This window comes from Giraffa tippelskirchi, chromosome 6, assembly GCF_054371585.1.
Source record: "Giraffa tippelskirchi isolate mGirTip1 chromosome 6, T2T-mGirTip1v1.2.pri, whole genome shotgun sequence".
Taxonomy (NCBI): domain Eukaryota; kingdom Metazoa; phylum Chordata; class Mammalia; order Artiodactyla; family Giraffidae; genus Giraffa; species Giraffa tippelskirchi.
The window spans coordinates 86,671,199-86,698,133 of record NC_137280.1 but is presented as its reverse complement, the minus strand read 5'-3'; the positions used below and the strand labels follow the sequence as shown (position 1 = coordinate 86,698,133).

The window sequence follows — 26,935 nt, the reverse complement described above, 5'->3', positions numbered from 1 at the left end:
CACTTTACTGTACACCTGAAACTAAAACATTGTAAATCAACTATACCCCAATAAAAATCATTTTTAATTTATTTTTAATTGAAGGATAATTACAATAAAAATGTTTTAAAGAAAAAGAAATTGGATAAAGATGAATGACCAAAAAAAAAAAAAAAACGTACCTGCACCTCAACATTCATAGTAGCACCTTTGAAGATAGCCAATAGTTCCCTGCCTAGGAACTGCCATGAGGCCAAGTCTGAGCAGGGAAGATACACTAGGTGGGGTTTCCTAGTGAGAGTGAATCCCTAGTGACATCTCCATCTGGTTACCCACTCCATCATCCCAGAGCACACAATCCCAGAGAACAGGTCATAGGGGTCAAGGAAACAAACAAAATAATTACCATCTTCCTTAACAAGGAGCCATGGGACTGAAATGCCCAAGAGCCCCCAAACTGTAAATACCCTGCTGTGTCCCTGGTTCCCCGTTCACATACCCCAGCTGGGGCGGGAACACAGGATTCCCATGCTCCCTGACCATAGATGTCAGACTTGCCCCAGCCATCAGAGCTGAGTGGTCTCCTCACGCCCTTCCTGGTGGCTTAGCAATGACCTCAGGATATGCTGGGGGCCAGTGGAGAAGGAGTCTGCCAAGACCATAGTCTTGGTGATACCATCCTGGTAAGTCAGTGAAGGATGGAGAAGGGGTGTGAGATGGATGGGATTGGGAAGAGGAATTTCTTTCATCCCTTCCTGGATGGAGAAAGAGAGAGAGAATAAGAAAAAGAGGAGGAACCAAGACCAATTCTATACTCTCTGAGTGGGAGAAAGGTACAGAGGGCAAACCCTCTGTAACCAGTCATGCGGGAAAAAGCATTTAGGGTCTGTAGATGCAGGACACCGTAAGACACCTTTCTCCAGAACTGAGGTTCTCCAACTGCAGTCCTGGACCAGCAGCAGCTGTGTCCCCTGAGAACTTCATGTATGTGTTAATTGCTCAGTAGTGTCCGACTCTTTTCAACCCCATGGACTGTAGTCTGCTGGGCTCCTCTGTCCGTGGAATTCTCCAAGCAAGAATACTGGAGTGGGTAGCCATTCCCTTCTCTAGGGGGTCTTCCCAACCTAAGGATTGAACCTGCATCTCCTGCATTTCAGGTGGATTCTTTAGCATCTGAGCCACCAGGGAAGCCTGAGAACTTCCTAGAACTGTTGATTCTCAAGCTACATCCCAGACACTCCCAGGGCATAGCTGCTGCTGCTGCTGCTAAGTCACTTCAGTCGTGTCCGACTCTGTGTGACCCCATAGATGGCAGCCCACCAGGCTCCCCCGTCCCTGGGATTCTCCAGGCAAGAACACTGGAGTGGGTTGCCATTTTCTTCTCCAGGGCACCGCTACCTGGGTTTTAACCAGCCCGCTAGGTGACACTGATGTACACTCAAGGCTGAGAACCACTGCCCTAGAGAAGCCAAAGGCTTCATGTCAACAAACAAAGACAATTGTAAATGTGTGATCAGGAAGAGGCTCATAGTAGTATAGGCAGTCCAGAGAAACCTGAGCATCACCCTACAAAAACCTCAAAAATCCTTGAAAAGTAACTAAGTCTCTGCTGGAGACTTCTTTACCACTTCGCCACCTGGGAAGCCCAGTGTTATTTTACAAACTCACTCTTCTTGTCATTACATTAACTACAGAAATAAGCACGTAGCACATCCTGCTTTCTGCCAACTGGACATTTGTTCACACCTTTCTTGTTGTTATGGAAACTGTTTATTTGTGAATAGTCTGGGCTGGGCCTGGGAGTTTTTTATTTTGAATACAATTTTTGAATAGCTGTTTAACACGATACAACAATGTGTATTTTACTGAGGGTACAAAACTGTTTCAATGGAAAGTGACAGTTTGTCTAGAACATAAGAAAATTTCTTGTCCTGTAAAATGACTGCTGAGAGCAAATATACTTCCAAAATGCCATTAGCTTTAAAGCTCCAGAGAGTCTTTTGTTACTGTGAAAGCTCCCTTTAAAAATTCCACTAAACTACCTTTCTGGCTTCATCCAAAGTTCCCATTTTCCCTAAAAATACACTGACGGCTATCCCAGAATGCTTGAGACCAGAAGGTTACTCACTAGCCTTCCTCCTCAGCTAAGTTGAAGTGAAGTTTAAGTGTTAGTTGCTCAGTCGTGTCCAGCTCTTCGAGAACCCATGCACTGTAGCCCACCAGGCTCCTCAATCCATTGGAGTGGGTTGCTGTGCCTTTCTCCAGGGGATCTTCCTGACCCAAGGATCGAGCCCAGGTCTCCCGTATTGCAGGCAGATTCTTTATCATCTGAGCCATCAGGGAAGCCACAGCTGAGTTGAATCATTTTAAGTAATCCCCAACCTGATTGTGCTGATTGTAGTTGCTGCTGCAATCACATTCTTTAACTAATACGGTGTCATTTAACAAACTATATGAGAAAGGAGGAAGGAAGGAGGGAGGAAGGGAAGTAAGGAGGAGGGAAGAGATAGGAAATAGTACCTTCACAAAATCCAGATTGAATGCTTTGTAAAGACTTAATAAGAAAAAGGAATCGTTAAAAACTGCTGTCAAATTTGATGTGACCAAGGTACTTGAAGATGATTTAGATGTAAAAATGTAAAACTTCAGAAAGGATTCTGCACCCGAACTGTTTTGCAAAGCTCCTTACTTCTTTGTTCCACATTCATGAAAAAAAAAAAGAAAAACAGAGGATAGATTTCAGCCTATGTGTATTGCTAAGGCAAGGTGCTTGATAAAGATCCACCATCAATTTATTCATACTCAAGGAAAAGACCTTTGTCTCCATCGAAAAGCCTGGTGAATAAATTTACATGCTTAAGTTACAGTGTGGAAAGTATGTTTGTGCACTTTTATGATCCCACACTTTTAGAGGAGCTTTCAGCACTGATCCCCATCACAATAAATGAGAGGAAGTCTATCAAGTGATCACCTGTAGCAGATCATAGAGTGCCCCTAACGAACTTGAGATTCACCAGAAGCAGAGGAAGAGTGTTATCCCTCCGTATATCCCTAGTTATTAAACCAAAATTGATGCTAAAATTGCATCTTGTTGGTGGAGGGTGAAAGGAAGCAAGGGAGGAAAGAGAGAAAGTTAAGTGGAAAAGAAGAGAGCAAAGATGATCAGGTATGGGTTTAATCTCTCGATTTTGTTTTCTATGAAGCTTTCCTTCACTGAAGCGACACAATGGTTTATGAACAATATCCAGCTGTCTCACAACCACTCAGTTAGACCTTTGAGACTGTCTCACACATGGACGGTTTTCTTTAAGGAAACAAAAATCAACAAAGGGGCGCTATAAGGAGTCCATGGATTTTCCCAGAATGTACAGATCTGCAGGGAGCTGAGATGGAACTCCATTTCTGACTCCTAGGTTTGTTTGTTTGTTTTTTAACCTTTTATTCTGTATTGGGGTATAGCCAGTTAACAAACAGTGCTATGATAGTTTCAGGTGAACAGGGAAGGGACTCAGCCGTACATATACATGTATCCATTCTCCTCTAAACTCCCTCCCATTCAGGCTGCCACATACACTCCCACATACATTAGGCTATACATTAGGCCCTTGTTCTTTATCCATTTTAAACTTAGCAGTGTGTACATGTCCATCCCAAGCTCTTTTCCCTTCCCTCCATGCTTCCCCCACACCAGGCAATCGTAAGTTCAGTCTCTAAGTCTGTAAATCTCTTTCTATTTTCTAAGAAAGTTCACTTATATCATTTCTTTTTATATTCCACATATAAGGAATGTCATCCAATAGTTCTCCTTCTCAGTCTGACTTACTTCACTCAGTGTGACAATCTATGTTGCTACAAATGGCATTATTTCATTCTTTATAATGGCTAAGTAATATTCCATTGTACTTATATATGCACCACATTTTCTTTACTCATTCCTCTGTTGATGGACATCTAGGTTGCTTCCATGTCTCGGCTATTGTAAACAGTTCTGCAATGAACATTAGGGTGCATGTACCCTTTTGAACCATGTTTTTCTCCAGATACATGCCCAGCAGTGGGGTTTCAGTGTCATACGGTAGCTCTATTTTCAGTTTTCTAAGGAACCTCCATACTGTTCTCCAGGCTTCCCAGGTGGCACTAGTGGTAAAGAACCCACCTGCCAATTCAAGAGATGTGAGAGTCAGGGGTTCAACCCATGGATCAGGAAGATCCCCTGGAGAAGGGCATGGCAACCCACTCTAGTATTCTTGCCTTGAGAATCCCATGGACAGAGGAGCCTGGCAAATTACAGTCCTTATGGTCGCAAAGAGTCATACAATACAGAAGCGACTTAGTACACATATACACATACTGTTCTCCATAGTGGTTGTGCCCATTTACATTCCCACCAACAGTGGAGGAGGGTTCCTTTCTCTCCAACCCTCTCTGGCCCTTACCGCTTGTGGATTTTTTTGATGCTAGCCATTCCAGCTGATGTGAGGTGATATCTCATTGTAGTTTTGATTTGCATTTCTCAATTAGCAATGTTGAACATCTTTTCATGTGCTTCTTGGCCATCTGTATGTCTTCTTTGGAGAAATGTTTGTTTATGTTTTGTTTCCAACTTTTAAACGGGTTGTTTGTTTTGATGCTGTTAAGCATCATGAACTGTGTGTAATTTGGTGAATAATCCCTTGGCAGTCACATCATTTGCAAATATTCTCTCCCAATCTCTGGATTGTCTTTTCTTTTAGCATATTGTTTCCTTTACTGTGCAAAAGACTTTGAGTTTAAGTAGGTCCCATTTGTTTATTTTGTTTTTATTTCCATTATTCTGGGGATGGATCAAAAGAGATATTGCTTTGATTTATATCAGAGAATGTCCTGCTTATGATTTCCTCTAGGAGTTTTATAGTGTCTGGTCTCACATTTAGGTCTTTAATCCACTTTGAGCTTATTTTTGTGTATGGTGTTAAAGAATTATCTAATTTCATTTTTTGCCATGTAGCTGTCCAGTTTTCCCAGCATCACATGTTGAGGAGACTGTCTTTCCAACTTTGTGTAGCCTTGCCTCTTTTGTCATAGACTAATTGACCATAGGTGCATGGGTTTATCTCTTGGTTTTCTATCTCATTTCATTGATCTATATTTCTGTTTTTATGCCAGTGCCACATTGTTTTGATGACTGTAGCTTTGTAGTATTGTTTGATTCCCAGCTTTATGTGCTTCCCTCTGCCCTTTTCTCCTTCACAGTAGACACAGGCCATCCATGGAACCAGAAAACCGAACCACAGTCTCAGAATTCCTCCTCCTGGGACTCTCAGAAAAGCCAGAGCATCAGATCTTCCTCTTTGGGCTGTTCCTGTTCATGTACCTGGTCACCATCTCTGGGAACCTGCTCATCATCCTGGCCATCATCACAGACTCACACCTCCATACGCCCATGTACTTCTTCCTCTCCAACTTGTCCCTCATCGACATCTTCTTCTCTTCCACCACCATCCCCAAAATGCTGGTGAACCTCTGGACACAGAGCAAAGCCATCCCCTCTGCAGGCTGTCTTGTCCAGATGTATGCCTTCCACCTGTTTGGGACCATGGACAGCTTCCTCCTGGCTGTGATGGCCATTGACCGGTTCATGGCCATTGTCCACCCTCTGCGCTACTTGGCCATCATGAGTCCCCGTGTGTGCGGGCTGTTGGTGGCGGGGTCATGGCTGATCACCAACCTCCAGTCCATTGTCCACACCAGCCTCATGGCTCAGTTGACCTTCTGCGCTGGCTCTGAAATCCCCCACTTCTTCTGTGACCTCATGCCCCTGCTGAAGCTCTCCTGCTCAGACACACACACCAACGAGCTGGTGATCTTTGCTTTTGGCATCATCATGGGCATCAGCCCTCTCACATGCATCCTCTCTCTTATATCTGCATTTTCAGGGTGATCTTCAAGATCCCTTCTGCTCAAGGCAAATGGAAAGCCTTCTCCACTTGCAGCTCACACCTCACTGTGGTGACTCTATTCTATGGCACCATCTTTGCCGTGTACCTGCAGCCAGCATCTCCAGCCTCCTCTCAGAAGGACAAGACGGGGGCCTTGATGTGTGGGGTGGTCATCCCCATGTTGAACCCCTTTATCTACAGCCTAGGGAACAAGAACACGAAGGCAGCTCTGAGGAAACTATTCAGAAAGCAGCTATGTCTCAGTCCTAGGACAGAAAAGCTGTAGAGCACCTACCATGTCCCAGGACCACTGTTCAGTGCCTGGGACGCAAGGATACACCCTGTTTCTGCCCTCAAAACATTCAGTCTGGTGGCTGATAGAGACATGTCAATAAATCATCACAGAGCAACATGGTGATTGTGTCAAAAGAGATGAATGAAGTGCTGTAGGAAGGGAAAGATGTGTATTTTCCCCATGATCTCTTTCCCCTTAAGATCAGAGCAGAGGAGACTTTGAAGTAGCCTTAAACTCTCTGAGGTATTGAGTTTATAGGATTTCTCCTTTTTGAAGGAAAGGTTAGCTGTGCTCAATTTTAATACTGATAAAGACAATGTGTATTAGCCAGGTGTATTACATCACCATGCTTTCTAATGACTTGGGGAAGGACTTTGAGAGCATCTGTTGAGATGAGCTGACTTGCTATTGGATTCAGCAGCCACAGTTCTCAGTCTTACATAGAGTCTAGTGGTTTGACTTTGCAGGAGGACCACTGTCATCAACAGGCCTCCCATGTCCCCCAGACTGGGTCATAGGAGATGATGGCATTTGGATTATGGTGATTGTGATTCAGCAGGCTGACTGGATCCTGGTGCTACAGGTGCTATCAACAATGAGCAGATGGGCAGCCTGGGTTACACAGAGAGTTAGAATTAGCGGTTGAATTGTGTACAACAAAAAACATATGTCAAAATCATATGGGTACTTCACACCCAGTACCTCTTTCTCGTTGGTGGGGTTCAGTCATTAAATCACGTCTAACTCTTTGTGACCCCAGGGACTGCAGCACACCAGGCTTGCCTGTCCTTCTCTATCTCCCAGAGCTTGTTCAAATTCATGTCCATTGAGTTGGTGATGCTATCCATCCAACCATCTCATTCTCTGCCGTGCCCTTCTCCTCCTGCCTTTAGTCTTTCCCAACATCAGGGTCTATTCCAATGAGTTAGGTCTTCACATCAGGTGGCCAAAGTATTGGAGTTTCAGCTTCAGCATCAGCCCTTCCAATGAATATTCCTTCCAAAGGCTTGATTTCCTTTAGGATTGACTGGTTTGATCTCCTTGCTGTCCAAGGGACTCTCAAGAATCTTCTCCTGCACCACAATTTGACAGCATCAATTCTTTAGCACTCAGCCTTCTTTACAGTCCAACTGTCACATCCATACATCACTCCTTGGAAAACCATAGCTTTGACTATACAGACCTTTGTTGGCAAAGTGATGTCTCTGCTTTTTAATATGCTGTCTAGGTTTGTCACAACTTTTCTTTCAAGGAGCAACCATCTTTTAATTTTGTGGCTGCAGTCACCATCCACAATTATTATGGAGCCCAAGAAAATAAAATCTGCCACTGGGTCTTTACTAAGGTCATCAAGTTAAAATGAGGTCATTGGGGGAGGGAGTCCTAATGACCTCATGACTGACTATCTTATAAAAAGGTAGAATATGGACACAGACATTCCCCCAAGGGAGAAGGCCATGTGAAGATGAAGGCGGAGATCAAGGTGATGCTTCCACAAGCCAAGGAATGCCAGAGGTTGTCAGCAAACAACCAGAAACTGAGAGGCATGGACAGATTCTCCCTCATACTCCCAGAAGGAAGTGTGTGTGTGTGTGTGTGTGTGTGTGTGTGTGTGTAAAGACAGAGATTCTGGGAAGTTACACAGAAGTCATTTAGAGGGGTTATCCATTAAGGGGACATGTTAAGAACTGGATAAATGGGGACCTGAATTAATGGACATCATTTCATTTTGTCCTTGCATGGCTACTTTCCTAACCAAGAGTTAGTATTAACACGTTTTAAAAGTTAACATTTTTAAGAAATCAAAAAGCCAGTTGGGGAAAAGGTAAAAATAGAGGGGTTCCAGGAAATAGAGAGGCTCCCTAGTGGGACAGAAGTGGGGGTCGTGACCTGGACACCCCAACACCAAAGATTCAAGTCCACCAACAACTTTTTTAATGTGGATGATTTTTAAAGTCTTTACTGAATTTGCTACAATATTGCTTCTGTTTCATGTTTTGGTTTTTTTGGGCAAAGGCATGTGGGATCGCAGCTCCCTGAACAAGGATTGAACCCTCACCCTCTTCATTTCAAGGCGAAATCTTAACCATGGGACCACCGTGGCAGTCCTCGGACAACATTTTGATTCAAGCATAGAAGGGAGGACTTCCCTGGTGGTCCAGAGTTTGAGACTTCCATCTCCCAGTGCATGGGACATGGGTCCATCTTGGTCGGAGAACCAAGATCCTGCATGCTGCATGGTGTGGCAAAAAAAAAAAAAAGAGTAGAAGAGAAATTCCCTAATCCTACTCAAGATGTGATTTGTAGGGACTGTGTGTGCTGTGCTTAGTGGCTCAGTCGTATCCGACTCTTTGCGACACCCTGGACTGACCCCCACCAGGCTCTTCTGTCCTTGGGGAGTCTCCAGGCAAGAATACTGGAGTGGGTTGCCATGCCCTCCTCCAGGCGATCTTCCCAACCTAGGGATCGAACCCAGGTCTCCCACACTGCAGGCGGATTCTTTACCATCTGAGCCACCAGTGAAGCCCAAGAATAATGGACTGCATAGCCTATCCCTCCTCCAGGGGATCTTCCCGACCCAGGAATCGAACTGGGGTCTCCTGCATTGCAGGCAGATTCTTTACCAGCTGAACTACCAGGGAAGCCCTTGGTAGGGACTACACCAGGTTAATGAAGACTGATCACTTCCCATGACCAACAAGAAGACATTTTAATAAGGACTGAAGCCCCTGTGCCAAGCACAGCACCTGACTTACAGTCAAGATGTGTTTGATACCTTTATTTATCCAACATACATTAACTGATAATTTATTAATTTCTAAGAGCTTTCATTAGTGAACTTAACAACATAAATTCCCTGTCTTTGTGGACTTTCCATCAAGGTCAGATGAGTGAAAAGACATGGACTCAGGCATCTGAGCACCCCGGGGAGGGGTATGAACCTCCAGACCACCCTACATGGGAACTGTCATAGGACCACAATTACTGAGCCTACACACTCTGATGTCCACGTGTTCTGGAGACCACTCATTACAGCTAGAGAAACTCCCGTGCTGCAACGAAGACCTAGCGCAGCTGAAAAAAATATTGTCTTTTTCTAGCAATGACAGGAGTTTCCTTTCGTTAACTCATTTTTTACCGAGATAGGTCCCCAGTTCTCAAAGCCTGGGAACACAATGCTGACAGGAACACAACTGAGGCATTTAATGACAATATCTGTAAAGCGTTGAGCCTTCTCAGGTACTACAGTTTCTTTATGTGTGGGTTTCGCAACAACTCAGAGAGAGAAAGAGAGATGGAGCTGGTGAGGGACACCAAGCCTGGAAGTGTTTGGTCTCTCATTTGAGCTGAGACTTATTTTCACTCTCTCACACTCCATTGCTTCTGAGTATTGCCACTCACACACTATGAGCAGTGATATTTCAAAGCTAAACTCTGTGCTGTCCACAAGTACTAGGTTAAACTCTTTAATTGCGAGTATTTCAGATTCATATCTCTCTGCTCTCCAAGACAATTGGTCTTTGGAAAAGTTTTAAGGGTTACTGAAGTGTATGGGTAATCATAGGGCTTCCCTGGTGGCTTAGTGGTAAAGAATTTGCCTGACAATGCAGGAGATGTGGGTTGATCCCTGGAGAAGGAAGATGCCCTGGAGAAGGAAATGACAACCCTCTCCCGTAATTCTTGCCTGGGAAATCCCATGGACAGAGGAGCCTGGTGGGCTACAGTCCATGGGGTCACAAAAGAGTCAGATACAATTTAGCAACTAAACACCACCACCACAATGGGTAAACCTAGTATAGAGGTCAATCTGTATAAGGAAGGTGATACATGACCTCAAGGTGTTTCAAGAACAAAGGAAATATGCTAATATCTGCTGTTAGGAACATGACCACTGGAGGTGAAGAGGTGGTGAAAGGGGGCTTTAGGAATGTTAGCAGCACAGGGTCTTCCTTGTTAAACTGGAGAGGTCTCCAACAAAGACGCAGTTACTTTTCAAGGGTTTGAGTTTTTGTAGGGTGATGCTTAGGTCTGGCTAGAGCTTCCCAGGTGGCACTAGTGGTAAAGAACCCGCCTGCCAATGCAGGAGACTAAGAGACACGAGTTTGATCCCTGGGTCAGGAAGATCCCCTGGAAGAGGGCATGGCAACCCACTCCAGTATTCTTGCCTAGAGAATCCCATGGACAGAGGAGCCTGGCGGGCCATGATCCATGGAGTTGCAAAGAGTCGGACACGACTGAAGCAACTTAGTATGCCGGTTTCTCTCGGTTGCATATACTACAGTGAGTCCCTTCCTGGCCACACCTTTGCAGCTGTGCTTGTTGACAGGAAGTCTTTGGTTGCTCTAGGGCAGCGGTTTTCAGCCTGGACTGTACATTACTGCCACCTAGGGGACTGGACGCTCAGTCTGGGCTGGGAGGGGACACTCTGGAGAGTGGGGTCTTAGTTCTCTGACCAGCCATGTAACCCATTTCCCTTGCACTGAAAGATGGATTCTTAACCACCAGAGATGTCTCTCAAAAAGATAATATCAACATTTTACAAGGACCTGGTGAATCATGTTAATTTTTTTCTATATTGTCTATGTATCATAAGAAACAAGCATAGTGCCTAGACCCTAACACATTCTCGATAAATCTTCATTAGCTTAAAGGAAGGATAAATACTACCCACAAGGAAATGGAGACTTGGAGAGGCAAATGCAACCAGCCTTTGGTGGTCTTGTATGAATGCAGTAAAGATCTGCTTTCTCTGGACTTTCGATATGAACCTGCTAATAATAATGGGGACTTTCTAAATGGGGAAGCAAAACTAGGATCAAACTCATTCTCAACTTAAAATGAGTGAATGGGAATAGTATCAAAGATGCCTACATGTTTGCATTTCGTTAAACCTTGCTCTCTCCTGTTCATTCCTTTCATCCATATTTTCTATCAGTTCATGTCAGAATGTTATTGTACAAACTCACTTTTCTTGTCATCGTATTAAAATCAGGAATAATCATGTAGCACATTCTGCTTTCTGTCAGTTAGACATATAATCACACTTTCCTCACTGTCATGGAAACAGCTTACCTTTGAATAGTCCAGGCTGGGAGTTTTTATTTTGAATAAACTTTTTGAACAGCTGATTGATAAGATACAACAGTGTATATTTTAATGCAAAACTGTTTTTAATGGGCAGTGACAGTTGGTCTATAATATAAAAAAATGTAAAACTTATTGTCCTGCAAAGCAACTGCTGACAGCAAATATACTTCCAAAATACCATTAGTTTTAAGGCTCCAGATAGTCTTTTGTAACTATGAAACTTCCACTTTACCAACTTTCTGGATTCATCCAAAGTCTCTCTTTCTGCTGAAAATATACTGACTGTTGCCACCGTATGCTGAATGCTTGACGCCTGGAGGCTAATCACTAGCTTGCTGAAACAGTTCTGAGCAGATGAGTTGAGTCATTTTTAAATAACCCTAAACCTGATTATGCTGATTATAGTGGCTACTGCAAATGTATTGTGTAAATAATATGATGTGATTCCACAAACTACAAGAGAAAAGAGGAAGCAAGGAAGGGAAGGAGGCAAGCAGGGAGGGAGGAAATGGGAAATGTGGTCTATGAAAATCAAATTGAATGCTTCATAAAGTCTTAATAATAAAAAGGAATCACTAAAATATATTGCTGTCAAATTAGTTGCAAGCAAGGTAATTGAGAGCAATTTCCATATAACATTGTAAAATATACTGAGATCTGAAAGCATTCTGCACCTAGATTGGTCAGCAAGGATCATTTCTTGTTCAATGTTCATGAAACCAACTGGAGCATAGACTTCAGCCTACATGTGTGACTAAGGCAAGACTGCTAATACAGATCTACTATCAAAGTAATCATAATTAGAGAAAAGTTCTTGGTCCTCATCAGGAAGCCCAGTGAATAAATTTACATTCTGGATTCAAATTAGAAGGTGAAAAGTGTGTTTATGCACATTTATGTTTCCACCCTTTCGCAAGAGTTAACACTGATCCTCATGGCAAAAAAAAAAAAGAGGGAGTCTACCTAGTGATCACATTGTTGTTCAGTCTCTCAGTCATGTCCAACTCTTTGTGACTCCATGGACGGCAGCATATCAGGCTTCCCTGTCCTTCACCACTTCCCGGAGCTTGCTCAAACTCATGTCCATCAAGTTAGTGATGCCCTCTGACCATCTCATCCTCTGTCGTACGCTTCTCCTCCTATCTTCAACCTTTCCCAGCATCAGAGTCTCTTCCAATGAGTCGGCTCTTCGCATCAGGTGGCCAAAGTATTGCAGCTTCAGCTTCAGCTTCAGTCCTTCCAATGAATATTCAGTCCTTCCAATGAATGATTTCCTTTAGGATTTAGTGATCACACAGTAGTACTAATAGATCACAAAATGCCCCTAACTTGAGTTTCATTGGTAGAGCAGAAGAGTATTATTCATCCTATACCAAAAGTCATGAACCCAAAATTGATGCTAAGATTATGTCTTATTGATGGAAGAATGAAAGAGAGGGAGGAAAGGAAAGAAAAATGAGGGGGAAGGAAGAGAAAGAAGAACAGAAGATAATTATATTTGGATTTGATTTCTCCCAACTTTGTTTTCTATGAAACTTTGCTTCACTGAAGAGAAACAATGGTGTTTATAAACAATATACCCTTGAGACAATTGTCTCAAAACAATATACCTTGAGACAACAAGAGTTGTCTCAAAACATCTTAGTTAGATCTTTGAGACTGTCTCAAACATGGATGGCTTTGTCTGGGGAAACAAAATTCCATGGAAGGGAGCTATAAGGATTCCACGAATTTTCACAGAATGTACAGGTCTGTAGGGAGCTGAGACTAGAATTCCATCTCTGACTCCCAGCTTTACATCGCTTCCCTCTGCCCTTGTTTCTTTCCTAGCAGACACGGGCTGTCCATGGAGTAGAAGACCAACCCACAGTCTCAGAATTCCTCCTCCTTGGACTCTCAGAAAAGCCAGAGCATCAGATCTTCCTCTTTGGGCTGTTCCTGTTCATGTACCTGGTCACCATCTCTGGGAACCTGCTCATCATCCTGGCCATCATCACAGACTCACACCTCCACACGCCCATGTACTTCTTCCTCTGTAACCTGGCCCTGGTGTACATCTTCTTCTCTTCCACCACCATCCCCAAGATGCTGGTGAACCTCTGGACACAGAGCAAAGCCATCCCCTCTGCAGGCTGTCTTGTCCAGATATATGCCTTCCACCTGTTTGGGACCATGGACAGCTTCCTCCTGGCTGTGATGGCCATTGACCGGTTCACGGCCATTGTTCACCCTCTGCGCTACTTGGCCATCATGAGTCCCCGTGTGTGCGGGCTGCTGGTGGTGGGGTCATGGCTGATCACCAACCTCCAGTCCATTGTCCACACCAGCCTCATGGCTCAGTTGACCTTCTGCGCTGGCTCTGAAATCCCCCACTTCTTCTGTGACCTCATGCCCCTGCTGAAGCTCTCCTGCTCAGACACACACACCAACGAGCTGGTGATCTTTGCTTTTGGCATCATCATGGGCATCAGCCCTCTCACATGCATCCTCTCTCTTATATCTGCATTTTCAGGGTGGTCTTCAAGATCCCTTCTGCTCAGGGCAAATGGAAAGCCTTCTCCACTTGTGGCTCACACCTCAACGTGGTGACACCATTCTATGGCACCATCTTTGCCGTGTACCTGCAGCCGGCATCTCCAGCCTCCTCTCAGAAGGAGGACAAGGCGGCCGCTTGCTGTGTGGGGTGGTCATCCCTATGTTGAACCCCTTTATCTACAGCCTAGGGAACAAGGACACGAACACAGCTCTGAGGAAGCTGGTCAGCAAAGTAGTCCCATTTCAGTCTTAGGGCAGAATATTTTTTAGCATCTACCATGTTTCTTGGGCTTCCCTGGTGGCTCAGAAGGTAAAGAATCTGCCTACAATGCAGGAGACCCAGGTTTGATCTGAGTCTGAAAGATTCCTTGGAGAAGGGAGTGGCTACCCACTCCATTATTCTTGCCTGGAGAATCCCATGGACAGAGGACCTTGTGGACTACAGTCCATGGAGTCACAAAGAATCTGACACGACTGAGCCACTAACACTTTCACTTTCACTATATTCCAGGGCCACTGTTCAGTGCCTGAGATACAGGAATACATCCCATCTATGCTCTCAAGGCATTCAGAATCTTGTGGGGGATAGAGATGTGTCAGTAAACTGTCACAGAGCAACATGGTGATTGTGTCATAAGAGATGATGAAGTGAGTGATATAGAAAGGGAAAGATACGGGTTTTTCTCCATGATTTATCTTACCCCTCAAGGTCAGCGTAAAGGAGACATTGAAGTAGCCTTAAACTCTCTGAGGTATTGAGCTTACAGGATTGCTACATGGATAATCTTTATTGAAGGAAAGATTAGCTACATTCAATTTTAATATTGATAAAGACAATGTACATTAGCCAGATATATCGCCATGTTTTCTAATGACTTGGGGGAGGAATCTGAGAGCATCTGTTGGGATTAGCTCACTAGGTGTTCATTCAGAAGTGACAAGTCTCTGTCCCAGAGGGGGCCTAGTGGTCTATAAAGTAGCCCCCTCAGTCTTAGGGCAGAATAGCTGTTCAGCACCTACCCATGTTCTGTGACCACTTTTCAGTGCATGGGACACAGGAATATATCCATTGCTGCTCTCAAAACATTCAGAATCTGGTGGGAATAGAGATATGTCAATAAATCATCACAGATCAACTTGGTAAATGAATCATAAGAGAGAAATAAAGTGCTATGGGAAGGGAAAGTGAAAGAAAGTGAAGTGAAAGTGTTAGTCGCTCAGTCATGTCTGACTCTTTGTGACCCCACGGACTGTAGCCTGACAGGCTCCTCAATCCATGGGATTCTCCAGGCAAGAATACTGGAAGGGGCTGCCATCCCCTTCTCCAGGGGATCTTCCCAACCCAGGGATTGAACCCGGGTCACATGTAATGCAGGCAGATTCTTCACCATCCTATTTTTGCCATGGTTTTCTTCTTCCATGAAGACCAGAGTAACATAGAAGACTCTGAAGTAGCCTGAAATTCTCTGAGGTTTATAAGATTGCTACATGGATAAACCTAGTGGGATGAAAGACCAGTTATTCTCAGTTTAATATTGATAAAACAGTGTGTATTAGCCATGTGTATTATATCACTGTGCTTCATAAGTGACTTGGGGGAGGACTTTGAGAGCTCCTGTTGAGATGAGCTGACTTGCTGTACAACTCAGCAACCACCATTCTCAGCCTCACAGGGAACCTAGTGGCTTGACTTTGCATGAGGATCACAGTCTTAAACAGGTCTCTCATGTCCCTCAGATTGGGACATAGGAGATGCTGGCATTTGGATCATAGGGATTGTGACTCAGCAACCTGATACTGGATCCTGGAATCTGGCTTCTTAACAGGCTGTCCAGGTGGTCCTGAAGCAGGCAGTGCACAGACCACAGTGGGAGGACACTGGCCCTGGACGAGCTTCAGAGTCCATACGTTTCCTGTGATTCTATCACCTGACTCCAAACCCTATATGATTCTGTAGGTGCTGTCAGCAGCAAGTGGATGCAGTGAGCTGGGATGCGCAGAGAGGTCAAGTTAAGGGTTGAGTTGTGTCCTCCAAAAAGATATGTCACAGTCTAATGTCTCAGTCTAATCCCCAGCACCTCAGAAGGTGATCTGTCCTGAAAATAGGGTCTTTTCCAAGGTAACTAGTTCTAATGAGGTCATTAGGGTCCTAATCCACTGTGACTGGCACCCCTATAAAAAGAGAGAAATTGGACAGACATGTACCAGGGAGAAGGCCATGTGAAGATGGAGATGATGCTTCTACCAGCCAAGGAATGCCAGAGATTTCAGGAAACCATCGGAAGCTAAGAGAGAGACATGGAACAGACTTTCCATCACCATCTCCAGAAGAAATAAACCCTGCTGACAACATTGATGTTGGACTTCTGGCCTTCAGAACTGCTAGAGGATACACTTCAGTTGTTTAAGCCACACAGTATATGATACTTTGCTATGAAACCCTAGCAAACTAATACAGTTAGTTTAGGAAGGGCTGGCATCATGCAAAGACCATGCCCAGATATATCCTCTCAAGTGCTGACTACACTGTGTTCTGGTTAAGGATCTACCCTGTGTTCTGATTAAGGGTGTCTGTGCTACAATTGGAGAAAACCTGAAGGATTCAGATCGCATGAATTCAATTTCTTGGCCTCAGTGTGATGACAATGAGGATACCAATAGCTGAGATTTATCATGTGCCCTGCATGGGGATCATCCCTTTAAATACACTATCTCATTAAATTTTAAACAAAAAGCCTAGAAGAGCAGTCCCCAACATTTTTGGCACCAGGGGCCAGTTTCATGGAAGACAATTTTTCTATGGACCAGGGTATTGGCGGGATGGTTTCAGGATGATTCAAGTCCATTACATTCATTGTGCACTTTACTTCTATTATTATTACATCAGCTCCACCTCAGATCATCAGGCATTAGATCCCACAGGTTGGGGACCCCTACCCTTCCTACAAGGTAGGAAATATAACTCCTTATTCTACAAATGAGGAAACTAGACTTGAAAAGTGCAGCTTCTAATAAGCAGTAGTGAAGGTTCAAACAGAGGACCCATTCTACAGCCCCTGGTCTCAACAACACACAATATTGTCTAGAATTCGGTGCCTAAAGCATGGGTTTACCACCTGCAGTCGGTGGGCCAGATTCAGCCAACAGCCTGTCTTTGTGTGCCCTGTAAGCTAAGAATGGTTTTTACATTTTTAAATGGTTGGAAATTTTTTTAAAGACTACTTCATGACACATTAAAATTATGCAAAATTCTAATTTTAGAGCCCATAAATAAAGTTTTATGGGAACAGAATTGGACCATAAAGAAAGCTGAGGGCCAAAGAAATGATGATTTTGAACAGTGGTGCTGGAGAAGACTCTTGAGAGCCTCTTGGACTGCAAGATCAAACCAGTCAATCTTAAAGGAAACCAACCGTGAATATTCATTGGAGGGACTGATGCTGAAGTTGAGGCGCCAATACTTTGGCCACCTGATGCAAAGAGCCAACCCATTAGAAGAGACCCTGATGCTGGGAAAGATTGAGGGCAGAATGAGAAGGGGGCGACAGAGGATGAGATATTAGGATGGCATCACTGACTCAATGGACATGAGTTTGAGCAAGCTCCGGGAGATAGTGAAGAACAGGGCTGGCGTGCTGCAGTCCGTGGGGTGACAAAGAGTTGGACACAACTCAGCGACTGAACAACAGCCACAACAGGCAACCCTCATTAGTCAATTCATCATCTATGACTGTTCTGGGGCTTCCCAGGTGTCACAGTGGTAAAGAGTCTGCCTGCTAATGTAGGAGATGCAAGAGACATGGATTCAATCCCTGGGTCAGGAAGATCGCCTGGAAAAGGAAACGGCAACCCACTTCAGTATTCTTGCCTGGAAAATTCCATGGGCAGAGGAGGCTAGTGGGCTACAATTCATGAGGTCGCAAAGAGTCTAACATGACTAAGCACACACACACACAACTCTTTTCAAGCTACAATGTATCCTGTGCAAAATCTAAAATATTTACTATCTGGTCCTTTACAGGGGGATTTTCTGACTTCTTTTTAAATTAATTTTTACCAGAGTAGAGTTGCTTTACAATCTTTCATTAGTTTCTGCTGTACAGCAAAGTGAATCAGCTGTACATATTCATTTATCCTCTCTTTTTTAGATTTCCTTCCCATTTAACTGACCTCTTTTCTATAGAAAAAGGAAAGCCTGATACTCAGTGGTCCATGAATCAGAGTCATCATTATTATGGGAAGCTTGACAGAAATGAAGACTCAGACACCATATCAGACCACTTAAGTCATCATTTTAACCACCCCAGGGGAGTTACATGAGCCTTAAAATTTGAGGATCACTGGAATAGATGGGGGTAGAGGACGGCTGTGGAGATCTGGGCCATAAATATGTCTTCAGGGATATGAGACATCCAAATCTGGGGCATTTTTTCCACAGGCATTTTCCATTTTTCCCTGCCCTGGACAGGATCTTGGAGCGGTTCTACCCAAAAGCTTTAAAAGCACTGCAGCTACAGTTTGAGGAAGTGGCCAGCAGGTGGCAATAGTGGAACGTCACAAAATGGATTAAAAACTGCTGGGAAACACAGATCCTGGCTCCTCTGGGAGGGAACAGCATGGGCAACCCTCCCGTGGTGGGATAGAGTCTGGGTTGTTCAGAGAAATCGTGGAGACCAGTGTGTCCTTAGCCCACAGTGAGGACAGAGGAAGAGTGCAGGGGGCTGTGGTCAGACCTCACTAGGGGGGACTGGACTCAGGGTGAGGGGACCATCAGGGGGTTAAGCAGGAATACGGGAGGGCAGGTTCTTCAGAACAGACCTGTTGCCGAGTCCTACCATGCGTTAGCGAAGAGCAAGCTTTTTCTGTAAAGCGCCAAAGGGTAAATGAATATCAGCTTTATGGACCATAAGGCCTCTGTCACAATGACTCAGCTCTGACGCTACGAGGAAGGCAATACCTTGAGAGAGGGACGGGGCTGAGCACCCATGAAATTTTATTTATAGACACCGAAACTTGAATTTCTATCATTTTACATGTCACAAAATATAGTACTTTTTAAAGGTGTGGTACATATATGCAAGTATGAAAGTGAAAGTTGCTCAGTCTTGTCTGACTCTGCAACCCCATGGACAGTAGCCTTCCAGGCTCTTCTGTCCATGGAATTCTCCAGGCAAGAATGCTGGAGTGGTTTGCCATGCCCTTCTCCAGGGGATGATCCTCCTGACTAAGGGGACTGAACCCATGTCTCTCACATTGCAGGCAGATTCTTTACCATCTGAGCCACCAGGGAAGCCCAAGAACAATGTAATATGACTCAGCCATTAAAAAGGGTGAAATCATATGGCAGAAACCAACACAAAATTGTAAAGCAATTTTCCTCCAATTTAAAAATAAATTTGAAATAAAAAATGCAATAATGGCACTTGTAGCAACATGGATGGACCTAGAGATTGAGTGAATAAGTCAGACAAAGAAGGAGAAATATCGTATGACATCCCTTATATGTGGAATCTAAAAAGAAATAATACAAATGAACTCACAAAACAGAAAGAGACTCAGAGAATGAACTTATGTTTGCCAGCGAGAGAAGGATGGGGGTAAGAAATAGTTAGGGAGTTTGGGATGGACAAGTACACACTGCTATATTTAAAATAGGTAACCAATAAGGACCAACTATATAGCACATGAAACTCTGCTCAGCATTATGTGGCAGCCTGGATGGGAGGGGAGTTTGGAAGAGAATGGATACATGCATATGTATGATTGAGTCCCTTCCTTGTTCACCTGAAACTATTACAACATTGTTTGTTCATCAGCGATCCCCCAATACAAAATAAAACATTTAAAAAATAAGTAAATGAAATGGATAACTAACAAGGACCTACTCTATAGCACAGGGAACTCTGTTCAGTGTTATGTGGCAGCCTGGATGAGAGGGGAATTTCGGGGAGAATGGATACATGTATAGTATGGCTGAGTCATTTTGCTGTTCACCTGTATCACAACATTGTTAATCAGCTATACTCCAATAGAAAATAAATAAAAAGTTTTATTAAAAATAGTACTATTTTCCCATTGCATTGAAAAGTGTATTGGTCTCGTCAAATTAATGCAGAAAGATTCTCAACTAATATTTACCTTCTGACTATTCTGCTCCCCCAAGTTGTAGTGATAAAATGTAGCATGGAGTGGAGCTTTTGTTTGTTTGTTTTAAAGAAAGTAAAAAAATATTGCAGAAATGCATCTGCTGTTTGGGTTTTAGTGGCTGGCACTCCTCCTCAACCCTCCCCCTCCAACATAGTTGCCTCTCTTAATATGGCTGGCTACTTTGCAAGCGTGCTGCCAGGTTCTTAACCACTAGGGCCACCTGGGAAGCTCTACTCTGCAACAGGTGTTCCCAAATATAGTAACTACCAAAATATCTCATCTACATCTTGAAAGGGGAGGAGAAGGGGATGATAGAGGATTAGATGGTTGGATGGCATCACCAACTCAATGGACATGAGTAAGCTCCAGGAGTTGGTGATGGACAGGGAAGCCTGGTGTGCTGCAGTCCATGGGGTCACAAAGAGTCGGACACAACTGAGCGACTAAACTGACATCTCAAAAAGAGGAAATCAGGAAGAAGTTTCTACCTTCTGTATCAACTGTCTAATCCCTAATTAATTTGCAACCCAGAAAATCCTGTCTAAAATCTGCCATCTAGTGTGGGCTTCATAAAATTACAAATCACTGGACATGTTAATCCTATGGTCTCATCACAAAGTCTTCCCTCATATACACTAGGTTTGAAAGTCTTAATTACCAAACAAAATTATCAACAGTAGCATGAAATTTGGTCCATGAACTGTAGCCTTTTATTTTCAATCATGGGGCTCAACAACTGCTCAAAATTTACTTGTTGAGTAACTTAAGGAATGAATGAACTGATGGATGGATGGATGAGAGGGTTGATGGATGAATGACACTGGCCAGTTGTTGTTGTTGTTTAGTTGCTAAGTCATGTCCAACTCTTTGCAACACAATGGATATAGCGGGGGGCGCCTCTGTCCTCCACTGTCTCCCACAGTTTGCTCAGATTCCTGTCCATTGAGTCTGTCATGCCATCTAACCATCTTGTCCTCTGCTGTCGCCTTCTCCTTTAGCCTTCAATCTTTCCCAGCACCAGGGAAAGATTCCCTGGCCAGTATGAGAGTACAATAACATTTCTTTCTCTCCATATGGGATTTTATTGGGTATTCAGATCAGTTTGAGAGATTCAGACACTGAGGATCATAGAGGGGAACTGACTGTCCCAAGGTCACATGCTGAATCAGGTGGGGTGGGGAGGAATTCCAATCCAACCCCTGTGACCCTAAAACCTGATCCCTCTCGCATCATGATGTTGGATGGCCTCCCAGGTGGAAGACTTTCCCACCCACCTCCCAGGTGGAAGACTTGGAACAGCTCAAGTCCTGCCCCATGTGTGGTTCTCAGGAGGCAAAAGTCCTCACCAGATCTGATTCACTTTGCCATTCAGTAGAAATTAACACAACACTGCAAAGCAACTATACTCCAATAAAAATTAATTTTAAAAAATTAAATAAAAATAATATCAGCAAAGGTAAGAGACACATGGGGCAGGGTCCAAAAGAGACCAGGCTCAAGCTTCTAATTGTCTACTCCCTGTGGTGTCATGTGGACAGTGCTTAATTCTCCTAGCAACCATGGGTGAACAACACGCATGGTGTACTGCCAACCAGGGTAGCTCCTTTTGAGTGGTCATGCCCAGGTTTTCATAGGGGGTTGACCAGTGTACTCCTCTGTCCAGGTTGCCTCCTCTACCTCTGGGACAACTAGTACCTATGAAGCCCTGGTGGCTACACCAGACCCCCAGGCCCTAAAAGCTGGGCACTAGGGCAGCTTTTGGTTTGACTGCAAGTGGCCAGTGGTCAAATATGTCCTGGGGCCTGTGCAGACACCTGGTCACCAAGAGAGCCCAGCAGAGCCGCAGCTACTAATAAAAGCAAGGTAGGCTGAGTGTCAAAGGATTGATGCTTTGAACTGTGGTATTGGAGAAGATTCTTGAGGGTCCCTTGGATTGCAAGGAGATCAAACCATCAATCCTAAAGGAAATCAATTCTGAATATTCAACCCAATCAACTCAATATTTATTGGAAGGACTGATGCTGAAGCTGAAGCTCCAATACTTTGGCCACCTGATGCCAAGAGCTGACTCGTTAGAAAAGACCCTTATGCTGGGAAAGATTGAAGGCAGGAGAAGGGGATGACAGAGGACAAGATGGTTGAATGGCATCACCGACTCAATGGACATGAGTTTGAGCAAGCTCCAGGAGATGGTGAAGGACTGGGAAGCCTGCCATGCTGCAGTCCATGCGGGGGCAGGGGGGGTTCACAAAGAGTCAGACACAACTGGGTGACTGAACAACAACCACATGGGCAGGGCTTCCTAGGTGACTTGGGGTAAAGATTCCACCTGCCAATGCAGGAGACATGGGTTCAGTCCTTGAGTTAGGAAGATTCTCTGAGAAGGAAACAGCAACCCATTCCTATAAAATTCTTGCCTAAAAATCCCATGGACAGAGGAGCCTGGCAGGCTACAGTCTATGGGGTTGCAAAGAGTCAGACACAGAGTCAGACACAGCTTAGTAACTAAACAAAAACAACTTCATGGGCAACAGGGGGCCCCTCTGTACCTCAGCTTCAGTTCTACAGCTGTCTGGCAGGGCTTTTTCATGGGTCATCGGGAGGCTCTGGCCGACATATGCTGCCCCCTCCAATTGCCTTCCAGGCAATACCACATCCTGCCTCAGGAAGCTGCTTCGTGGGAACTCAATCACCCTCTGTCCCCTCTAGTTCCTCAGTGCTGCCCCAGTGGACATCTCTGGGAAGCCACTTCTTCCTTGGTACCTCTGAGGACTGACTCCCAGCCAGAGAGACCTGTGCAGGCTGTAGAACTTGCCTTGTCATCCTGGAAGATGCAAGATGCCAATGAGTCTCCAGTGTGGGGACAACTGCAATGACAAGAGGAGGTGGCAGAAACTCCCCGTAATCAGCTCTAGCTTTCATTTCCCAGGAAGTGAGGACCCCCAGAGAGGTAGCATACAGGGCACTTAATCCACAGACACATGCCTCATCCCCAACACCTCCTACTCCCATAACAGGGGGAGTTATTCTTCTCTTTGAATGGATGAGGAAATTGAGGCCTAGAGAGAATGTCTTCATTTGGCATCTCCCAGAAGCTGATCCTGTGATAAAGATTCAAGGACAAGTAGTTTATTTGGAAAGAGATCTAGGAGGACTTCCCTGATGGTACAGTGCTTAAGAATCTGCCTGCCAATGCAGGGGACACAGGTTCAATCCCTGGTTCAGGGAGATTTCACAAGAAGTAGGGCAAGTAAGTCCACCAGCCACAACTACTGAAGCCCACACGCCCTAGAGTCTGTGCTCCACAACGAGAAGCCCATGCACCACAACCAGAGAGTAACCCCTGCTCACTGCAACTAGAGAAAGCCTGCACACAGCAATGAAGACCTAGCACCACCATAAATAAATAAGTAATTTTTGTAAGTGACCTAGAAAATGCTCAAGGGTTTCCCAGTGCTAGTGGTAAAGAACCCACCTGCCAATTCAGGAGACACAAGAGATACAGGTTCGATCCCTGAATCAGGAAGATCCCCAGGAGAAGGAAATGGCAACCCACTCCAGTATTCTTGCCTGGAGAATCCCATAGACTGAGAAGCCTAGTGGGCTACAGTCCACAGGCTCACAAAGAGTTGGACACAGCTGAAGTGACTTGACACACACACAGAAAATGCTGAAAGGGAGGTGGAGAAGTGAGACAGGGAAGGGAAGGGAATCAGTAAAGAGTGCATTGATCTGCAAGTTTCCACTGTGGGTTGCTGGGACTCAATCCCACAAGGACCTCTGAGACTCAGTGCAGAACACACACTTTAGTCAATCCATCTGAAGGGTGAGGAAGGTAGAATACATATTCATCAGCTTCCATTGTCTGCCACAGAGGTGTAGACCTCCACTCAAACCTGACCTGCCCCCTCTGCCTACATTTCAACAGATCCCTGTATCTGCTGAGGGCTGATTTATTCATCAGGCATCATAAGTATAGTACATCAGCCAATGATGTGAATATCTGGAGGAAAGAAAATACACAAACATACACACATACCAAAATCTGAACCGCAACTAGCAAAATTCAGATGAATTATTGTACAAACTTCACACAGTGTGACGCTTAGCACTCATAATCATTTCATAATATACAGTTTGTAGATCATTTGTTTTCACTTATCAACAATTTCTGAGCACTGAGAAAGAATCATAGCCAACTATGAATTAAATGAGTTACATGTAACCAAATAAATGCAACAGGAAACATATAGAAGCTCTGTCAAAAGGGTTTACCAAAAAAAAAAAAACTAATAATAACAAATATTTATGTGACCTGTGAGTGTCCTTTGATCATTTGATGTGATATAGGTGGTAAGAGACACAGGTTTGATCCCTGAGTCAGGAAGAGCCCCTGGAGGAGGGCCTGGAAACCCATTCCAGTATTCTTGCCTGGAGAACCCCATGGAAAGAGAAGCTGGGTAGGCTACACCCCACAGGGTCACACAGAGTTGGACATGACTGAAGCAACCTATTACACACACACAGTGGAGCCAAGGGCTGCTCTCACCCCTACATCAGTCTCCAGCTCTTCTGAGTTACAGTACCCCAAAGGACCATAGTCCTGCAGTCCCTTCCTTCAGCTTGTGAAGAGGTATTGTCTTGACCCCTGATCCCTCTCTCCACTGTCAGCAGTTGCCTGAAATCTGATGGTGTGGACCCCACCCCTCTCAACCTCAGGTCTCCCAAATACACACAACCAAGAAAACAAACAGAGCCTAAGAGACCTGTGGGACACCATCAAGTATATCAATATATGTCTAACAGGAATCCCAGAAGGAGAGAGGTAACAGGGGCAGAAAGAATAGTTGAAGAAATAATGTCCCCAAAACTTCCCAACGCTGATGAAAGACATGAATATACACATTCAAGAATCTCAATGAACTCCAAGCAGGATAAACACAGAGATCTATACCAAGATATATTATCACCAAACACACACAATGTCCTCTGTCCAAGCCTCTACCACCTGCCACCTGATCTCCCACCTGCACATTCAGCAGTAAATAAGACAGACAAGTATTACCTTGTGCAGCCCCAGTCTGAACAAGGAGACAGATAAACTAGAACAAATCACTGTAAGTACAGAGTTCAAGCCATGGCAAGTGTTAGAAGAAACAAAGGGACTTCCCTGGTGGTCCAGCGGTTAAGACTCTGTGTCTACAATGCAGGGGGCATGGGTTTGATTCCTGGTTGGGGAACTAAGATCCCACATGCCATGTGGTGCAGTCAGAAAAACTTTTTTAATTTAAAAAAAGAAGAAGAAATGAATCACAGTGATGTAATAATGACTGGACAATGGTAGGTGGTCAGGGAGGTGAGGGCCTCCTAAGGAAATGCCATTGGACCTAAAGGATAAGAAAGAGGCAGCTTCAGAAGAACCAGGGCTTCCTAGCCAGAGTGACCTGCATGTGCAAAGGGCTTGGGGCAGGAACAGTTTGATGTGAAGAAGAGCCAGACAGGAGGTCATGGTGGGTGATAAAGACAACGAAGGATATAAAGCCAGAAGTCTTGCTGGGACTGGATTTTATGTGGGAATCTGGATTTTATTTTAGGTGGAGTGAGCAGTTACGGAAAGACTGTTCAGCAGGGGCATGCCATAATCTGATTTGGGGTTTTTAAGTCCACTCTGGGCACTGCATGGAGAAAGGCATATAGGAGTAAGATGGTTAAATTTTCCAAAACAGCCACAAAAACATCTCCCATCCCACATTCTCTTGCACAAAGAATGTTACATGGTCACCATGACACACCACCCACTGAGAGAGCTGGAGTCTACATTCCTTCCTCTTGAATCTGGTGCCAGAAGTAAAACAGTGTGACACTCCAAACTGGATCAGGAAAGGTAATGTAGCTTCTGCTTTGTTTATTTTTGAAGCCCTGGGTGGCTCTGTAAGAAACCAAACTACCCTGACTACTGACCTGCTAGGAGGAACCCAGTTCACACCAAGAAGCTGGTTGTTCAGTCACTAAGTCATGTCCAACTCTTTGTGACCCATGAACTGCAGCACACCAGGCTCCCCTGTCCTTTACTATCTCCAGGAGCTTGCTCAAATTCATGTCCATTGAGTCAGTGATGTTATCTAACTATCTTATCCTCTGCCACCCTCTTCTCCTTTTGCTTCAGTCTATCTCAGCTTCAGGGTCTTTTCCAATGAGACAGCTTTTTACATCATGTAGCGAAAATATTGGAGCTTCAGCATCAGTCCTTCCAATGAATATTCAGGCTTGATTTCCTTTAGGATTGACTGGTTTGGTCTCCTTGCAGTCCAAAGGACTCTCAAGAGTCTTCTCTAGCACAATTTGAAAGTCTCATTTCTTCTTCACTCAGCCTTCTTTACGGTCCAACTCTCACATCCATACATGACTACTAGAAAAACCATAGGTTTGACTGTACAGACCTTTTTGGCAAGAGGCTTGTGGAGGTGCCCTAGTCCACAGGTCCTGCTACAGTCCCAGCGCACACCTGGCATCAATTGCAAGACCTGTAAGTGAACATGCCTCCAGATGATACTGGCCCTTCGTTTGAGTCACTCTTAAACCTTGAAATCTTTCCAACAAAAGAGTAGAGACAACCAATGTCAGCTCTGCCCTGCCCCAATCCTTGGCCCACAGCATCTGCTAGCATCATAACAGGACTGATTTACAACCACTAAGCTTTGGGGTGGTTTGTTAAGAGCAGTAGTAACTGGAATTGGGGAGAGAGAGGAGTAGAGAACTGGATGGAAGAGGAAGGCAAGAGAGTGGCATCCAGGGAAACTAAGGGAAGAGGGGGTGTCGTCAAAATAAGCGATGCCAGGGCTTGCACCAGGCTGGAGCAGTGGATGGGAGGAGAGAGAAGAGATCTGTGGATTTGTGCAGGATGCGTTTTTGAAGTAAACTCAAGAGAACCTGCTGTATGCGATCACTAATGGAGGGTGGGTAAAAGGAAAGA

At 44.5% G+C, this 26,935-nt stretch overlaps 3 protein-coding genes across 5 annotated transcripts in view; 2 read left to right on the top strand and 1 right to left on the bottom strand.

Moving 5' to 3' along the window:
- Positions 1–26,935, bottom strand: part of SLC1A6 (solute carrier family 1 member 6) — a 156,733-nt gene that overhangs the window by 123,958 nt on the left and 5,840 nt on the right. The gene's annotated exons all lie outside the window — the stretch shown is intronic.
- Positions 5,228–6,183, top strand: LOC145510810 (olfactory receptor 1I1-like). The gene is given in 2 exon segments (XM_081503003.1): positions 5,228–5,870; positions 5,873–6,183. Coding segments are annotated over 2 exon segments (954 nt in total).
- LOC145510348 (olfactory receptor 1I1-like) lies at positions 12,983–14,068 on the top strand. The gene is given in 4 exon segments (XM_081501262.1): positions 12,983–12,992; positions 13,136–13,765; positions 13,768–13,949; positions 13,952–14,068. Coding segments are annotated over 4 exon segments (939 nt in total).